This window comes from Mustela nigripes, chromosome 17 (assembly GCF_022355385.1).
Source record: "Mustela nigripes isolate SB6536 chromosome 17, MUSNIG.SB6536, whole genome shotgun sequence".
In the NCBI taxonomy this organism is placed as follows: domain Eukaryota; kingdom Metazoa; phylum Chordata; class Mammalia; order Carnivora; family Mustelidae; genus Mustela; species Mustela nigripes.
In genome coordinates, this window is record NC_081573.1 from 25169506 (window position 1) to 25176877 (window position 7372).

The 7372-nt window shown below is 35.3% G+C and overlaps 1 protein-coding gene across 1 annotated transcript in view; it reads left to right on the plus strand.

The window, feature by feature from the left end:
• Positions 1-7154, plus strand: part of PHKB (phosphorylase kinase regulatory subunit beta) — a 230275-nt gene extending 223121 nt beyond the window's left edge. Inside the window, exon 28 of the mRNA XM_059381622.1 lies at positions 7016-7154. Coding sequence (XP_059237605.1) covers positions 7016-7154 — 139 coding nt within the window. The remainder of the gene's footprint in view (positions 1-7015) is intronic.
• Positions 7155-7372: the final 218 nt, after the last annotated feature.

Here is a 7372-nt window from a genome sequence, read left to right on the forward strand (position 1 = left end):
ACTAAAATACTTCACATATATTATCTGATTTAATTGATTCAACAACTTTGAGGTAGGCACTAGTACCTCCATTTTAAAATCAACAAACTGAGGTTCAGAAATTTTAGATGACCTTAGTCAAACCAGTTTGTCAAAGTGGGATTCATACCCAGATCTGCCTAACTACAAAATTCTTGTTCTTTGATCCTAAGTACTAATGTTTTCACTTACATAAACTGTTGCTGTTTTCTCAGGGAAACAGACATTGCTGTTTTCCTAAAAACTTATGACTTTATGGTCTCTTCTACATGATTTCAACTTATGGTCCATTTTGTATTCAAGTATTTATGTAGCAACTGTGATGTACATTGGCCCCAGATAGTTTTCATCTTTTGTTTATCATTCCTCTAATCTGGCATCAGTACTGTTTAACATATAGTGCAGGGCATACCAAGAAGCCTGAATAGTTAGAAGTTAACCTAAGAAATGAGATTTTGCCCCTTTATTCATCACGAGACTAAACCAATGGAGATGATGTGGAACTGATTCTAAATTAGCTCCTTGTACACTGCAAGAAATGTATAAAATACTGTAAAAGTTTAACAGAGTAACTCTCCCAAGGTCATAAGACCACAAACCAGGATTTGAACCTAGAGTGAATGTCTCTAGTGTTCATGTTTCCCCAGCCCCTATTCCAGCTCATTCGTCTATAAAATAGGGAAGCTATCCTTGCTTGGGCTTCCTCATTGGATTGTGCAGATTCTGGATAAGGAATGTGAAGATGTTTTGTAAAACTTCTATAATATTGCCCTGACATTCAGTAATTTGAGGTTCTCTATCATGTGGCTTTTGGAGTACAGGTATATCTAGGGATATCTTTTACGTGCCAGAAATCCCAAGAAGGAGGAACCTCTCCCATCCAACATCCATTCTCTCTCTCCCTTTCTCTCCTCCGCTCTTTCCCTCTCTCTCTCTCTCTCTATTCCAGTCCTAGGCTTGCAAAGACTCTCTGCTCCCATAAGATATGTTCACCATAGAGGTATCCCTTTCTGCCATGGTTGTTTCTCCTTGAGAACCCAATGCAGTGATCCCCAAGCATTTCATACAAAAACCTTAACTCAGAATCTCTTTTGGATATACTTTGTTGCCATGTGACTTGGTCTCACGCCTCCATCAATTGATCATCCCTCATGAAATACTTGGTAGACCCTATAGTGTGCCCATAGTGCTCTTTAGCCACATTAACAGAAAAATTTTGGAACCTTGTTTCTATTCTAGGGATATCAGACAACTTTAGAGAAGTACTATTATTGTGTCTATGGGGCTTGTGATAGTGTTTTTCTGAAAAGGAAAAAGATATTTTTGTATTTTTCAATATGTTTTTATTGTACTTTATCCTTAAATCAATTTTACTCAAACCTCAGCTCCCTAAGTCAATGGTTTCCTCGCATGTTAGTTTACTGCCGCTGCAGAAACACACTTATATGTTTCTTTACAACAATTTACCTTAAGTTAGTTCCTAGAAGGTTTTAGTTTGTTTAATGATGAGTAAATTATTCATTCATAGGGTCCTTGAATGTCAAATTTCTTATAAACTGTTAAACTTGTTGCTTCTCTAAGTCTCCCCTTTCTGTATTATAGTGATTCCAGCATGATTTTAAAAAGGGGAATGTTATGGAAAATACATTTTTTTTTTACTTCCTTAAAGGTTAAAGCATTTCAGACTCATTCATATCTAACTTTTTGCTATTGTTTCTCTTGTTGATTATGAATAAAGAGATTGAGAGTTCAGTCAGCTTCTAACACCGTCTTCCGCCTGAAATGCCAACATTCACTAGGTTGCATGCCCATAAGAAATAGGAACATTTATTTTAGTCATGGTACATTTATCCAGAATTCCTCTGCACTACATGTACTTTTATCTCTCTGTTTTAACCTTTCTCGCTGAGGTTTTGGGGTTTTTAAAATTCATTTATTTACATCACCCATTGTCTCATTGCTTTAAATCAGTACTACCATGTTTCTTTTCTCTTTTTTCCAAGGTTAATTCTGCCAGTGCAGTTTCTCAACATTACTGCTATCAGGTACTCCTGTGAACAAAATTAACCTGCTCACAGGAATGGTATTCTAGTCTGATAATGATTTGATTTGCTGTCTCATTATTGATTTGTGCTCCAGCTTTCATGTTGAAATAGATCAAGTTCCTGACAGGCCCATTACTGTAAAGACCTCCAATCAACTGCTTTCTGCTCTAGGTCTGTCAGTCAGGCTTTAGTGGGAGATAACCCCTGAGGATATATGTTATCAAGCCTTTTTCATCTCCACTTTTCATACTGCCAGGACATCCTCTGTAAGCAATTATGCTTCAGACATGTCTTGTCTTCTGATGCCCACAACTGGGTCTGTGGATCACACATCTGATGCTTAGCGAAGGCCATTGATGTCATAGCTACTAGACTGTAACATTGCTTATGCAGTAAAGGAAAGAGGAGGTAATTAGAGGTCTGAGTTCATTAGCATGGCTTGATACTCATTCAGAGGTCTCTGTTTTTGACATTTTATATTTATATGAAGTGAGGAAGTGAGATGATGGAACTCTCCTACCTCTGCTCTGATGATTTCAGGGGTAGAGCGAATGAGTCATTGTTCTCCAGTTACCAGACAGGAAGCTCAGTTTGCCTTATCAAATTATCACCCTCTCTGTATTAATATCAGTCAAGTGCCTTCCTGTCCAATTTTCCCGTCTCCTCTCATATGGCTTAATAAATGCTTGCAGAGAGTTATACATTCACTTGTTTAACAGCAAACTTGGCAGACACTTCTTAGTATCTTCAGATTGGCTCAAAATGGTTATTTTTAAAGATGTGTCTTGCTATGAATCAGAGGCATGTTTTCAGAAAATGTCAGCTGTCCTCATTTACCAGTGATGTCAGATTTCCATGTACTTTGTAGTATATTTCACTCCTTGATTGGGGCATGTTAGAAAGAAAAATACCAATATATACACAATATGTTTACTAACCTCACAACAAGAGAGTTTTTAGAAGGATGATGTTATCCCTAGGACTATATAGGGATACTATCTACCTTATCATACTTCTCCAGTAGTGCTGAAGAATTCATTGTCCCCAAGTCAAATCTTGGCACACATGAAGGTTGTTCTGGTCAGTTGTGTGTATATGCCACTCTCTCATTTGCTTATTGGCAAGTAGAGCATGTCCTTGGTTCTTTAGACAGACTGAATCTATACGGATGTGGTCCAACGATAACCTTCATTCTTTTGACCTTCCACATATGCTTGCTTGCTTTTTCTTTCCCTATTTTGCATTAACTGCTTCTACATTGTAATGTCAAATCAGATTTGATGACTTTGTCAGCGGGAATGAGGGTAAGAAATGAGATGTTCTCATGCAAAGGAATTAATGCCCTTTTATATGGATTAAATGTCTAAAAATGGATTAAATGTCTTTGAATTTTTTAACTTTGTTTCTCACTTGGTAATTTACATTCTCTGTCTCTGACTGTTGTATAGTAGTTTATGTCTAAGACTTTTGCTGTTGTTTAGTCCTTTGAAGAATTTCAAGCTAAATAGTTTAGTTTGGCCAGTATTTTTGAATGAATAAATGTATTTTAATAATTTGGCTGATAAGTTATATTAATTTGTGCTAGAGTGAATGAAAAACAGTCACCTTCTTTCTTTGGTGACTGTTGAGTATAATGTTTTCTATAATTTGGCTCACAGAATTGCTGAGATCTTATGAACAGAAGGAAAAAACCCTAGGGGAAGTTTCTAGATCTCCAACTATCTTTATTTATGGTACTAAAGATTTGAAAAGGTAACTATGATAAATAATGGTCAGTTTTGATAATTCAAGTTTTAGAGCACTTTAGAAGGTTAATTTTTTTTTAATTTTAAAGTTATTTAAATAACGTCCTGAACTTAAGTGGATATGGCCCTTGCTTAAATAACTCCAAGACGTCAGTGTAAAATTGTATTACCTTTCTCCAACCTGAATATCAGAGGTCAAATAAAAGGAGTTTGCTAACATTTTTCATGACTCTATAATTTCAAAAGCTTTTAAACATATATTGTCTTATTTAGTCCTCAAAATAATTCCATAAAATGAGCAGAACGAGTAATATTCCCATTTGAAAAATAATTTGCCAGTGGAACACAGTTGGTGAGTGACAGGATTGATATTTAAGCCTGTCTTATATTTTTGCTTGTCATCATAAATAGACTAACTGTTTAGTAAAATCCCCACATGTCCATAATTTAAATGGCTATAGGCAATTGGCAATTGTTAGCAATTTACATTTGCCTTGCTTCTTCTTCTTCTTTTTTTTGGCTATAGATTATAAAGCAAATTCCAGACATTTTTTGTTTTAATCCTCAATATTTAAGTAGGTGTATATATATATATCTTAAAAAGGAAGTTTTCTCAGTAATCACAATACCATTATCACATCCAACAAAATTAGCAATAATTCCTTAATATCATCTAATACCCAGTTCTTACACACATTTTTGTGGTTGTCCTCAAAATAACTTAAAAAAAGAAATTGGGATCCCAAACAAGGCCCAAACATGGCATTTGTTATTATGTCTCTTCAATCACTTTTAATCTAGAATAGGATCCCTTAACCCAGACTTTTCTTTTCATGCCATTGACTTGTTCAGACCAAAAGGCAGGTCTTCATATTTTTAATTTGATGTTCTTTCTTTTACAAAGTTGCCTCAAATGTAAATGTGAAATATTAAAGAAAGAAAATAATAGAAGACTATTATAACTTGTAAAATTAAAAAGTATTTTATTTAAAGAGAGATCCATGGAGCAGTTTATTATAACTGAATGTCATTTTAACAGGTAATTTCATAAGCAACTTTAACATCACAGCATCCAAAGTAACTATATTCTTGTGGCTTTTAAGCTGATATAACATTTTGACTAAATACAGTTCATAATAATGAGGATGAAGATAACATAGTTTTAGTCCAGCTTTTCTTTTCAACCTATTAGAGAAATAAAAATGGTAACTCTTAATTCAGTCACATGTTCTGTTGTTTTGTTTATTTTTTTGTTTGCAAATGCTGTGTCATCTTTATTGTTCTTACCAGTGAGCTACTATTAAATATTTATTATGCACTATCAACAGAAATATTAGTAAGAATATATATTTTAAATTATTATGTTCTGTCCTTAGAAATGTCTCATGCATCTCAGTTAAATTCCTATCTTCCAGAAATGACAACAACAAAGAATACGTGAGAGGATAGGAAAAAGAACTGAGAGTTGCCTCAGCAGATGGTGTGAGATTCGAGCAGTCAAAGTTTAGGGGCATTTGCTTTGTGGCCTGTGGGCTGGCCCAGCAGGCTGGGACATATGCCAGGCTGATATTACCTGGGCTCTACTGGGAATGCTTCACAGTTTTCTTATTCTTTTCCTCTGAGAGACATTAAAGGTATCCTGTGAGGATGCATCAGTATTGTTTTGCAAAGCAGCCTTGGCAGAAAGGACTTTAATCTTTTGACTATTTCCACCCAACTTTTTCATCCTCTGTACCTGCAATAGCCTTGTGGGCTGTCTTTCGAAGTGTATCAGGACAAAGATAATGACATATTTGAGTGCAGTCACTTAGGCACTTTAAATCTTCACTGCTGTAACTAGACGTTTCTTCCAGTGGTTTGACTACACAGCTTCCCTTTGGGAGACAAAGTAGCATGGGTGAATGAAAGCACATTCTTTCTAGTTGCTGAGCCGAACTATCTCTGTTTGTTATTCAGTGTTCACCGAAGGATTTAAGGATAAAGCCTGGGAATCTGCTGTGTAAAACTAATTCCCTAGCTTTTCCTAATGGTGTGTAGAGTTCTGGTCCCCTAAGGCACAGTATTATTTCCATGGTTTTCTTTGGTTTGCATAACTGGTTTATCTCAGTTCTTTCCTCAGAATGCAGTAAATGAAAGAAATGAGATGAAAGTATAAAAATACTTATTGAAAACTTCTTAAATCAAAAAGTGAAATAATTTACATATAAGATAATTAAATATTTTACCTTGGAAAATACAAGGCACACAAGTAGTACTCCAGTTGCCTAAGTAATGACATTAAAGCTTCTTCTGCAATAAAAGTAATTATTTTATGAACAGCATTTATCTATTAAAGAATAGATTCTTTAAGAATAGGTACATGAACAGCATTTAAATATCTGTAAAGGAGGGATGCCTAGGTGGCTCATTTGTTAAGGGTGTGCCTTCTGCTCAGATCACAATCCCAGGGTCCTGGGATGGAGTCCTGCATTGGGCTCCCTGCTCAGCGGGGAGTCTGTTTCACCCTCTCCCTCTGCCTGCTGCTCCCTCTGCTTGTGCTCACTCTCTCTCTCTCTCTCTCTCTGTCAAATAAATACATAAATAAATAAAATCTTTTTTAAAAAATATATCTGTAAAGGAGATTCTTCTGAAATCTATTGGTTAAAGTACATTCTCTAATATACTCATATGATTGAGTTATAACTAACTGTGTTCTTGTATCTCAAAAGAAGATACTCCTCTGTCCCCTCCAATTGCAAGGGAATGACTACAAAGTAAAAGAAATAGGTGTTAAGTGCTTACCATTCCTGGGAAAGGAACATTTATGTAATAGCATATCTCAGCCCATTTCCAATTCCAATGAATTATTTCTATCCTGCTTGTTTTTTGCATATTTCTAGTATTAGGAAAATAATAGTGTAGCAGCTATTATATACTGTATACTTTCATACCAAATTGGTAGAATCTCATTTAAGAAGAACCTAAGTCCTTACATGTTTTCAGATTTACTACCTAACTGCACATGCAAGAGCAAGGGTCTTTTTAAAGAATCTGATCATGTCATATAATCTTAATGGAAGTAATTATATCAACGGTTCAGAAAATTCAGATGGCTTTTTCTTCATTCACCTTTCAATGGGTCAGTGCTGTTAAGGGTATTGCTGTAAGAAGCACCAGGTGGTTTTATTTCAAGAGCTATTGATTCATGCTTTTCCTGTTTTGTTTTAGGTGGATCATCCATGCTATGGAGTATGAATTACAGATCCGTGGTGGAGACAAGCCAGCCAGAGACTTGTATCAGCTGTCACCTAGTGAAGTTAAACAACTTCTGTTGGATATTCTCCAGCCCCAACAGAATGGAGGGTAATGAAGACCTGTTGTTACCTCTAGGACACGCTGGATTTATAGTAACATTATACTTTGATATATATATAAGAGATTAATAAGGTGGTAATAAATAAAATGCAGCAGAGTATCAAAGGTCACCTTATGAGGCAGATAGTGTATACAAAGATACTAACCAAAATGTCTATCTTCACTTATGATTTTGTGTTGATTTTAATTTTTTACTCTTTTCAGGTATAG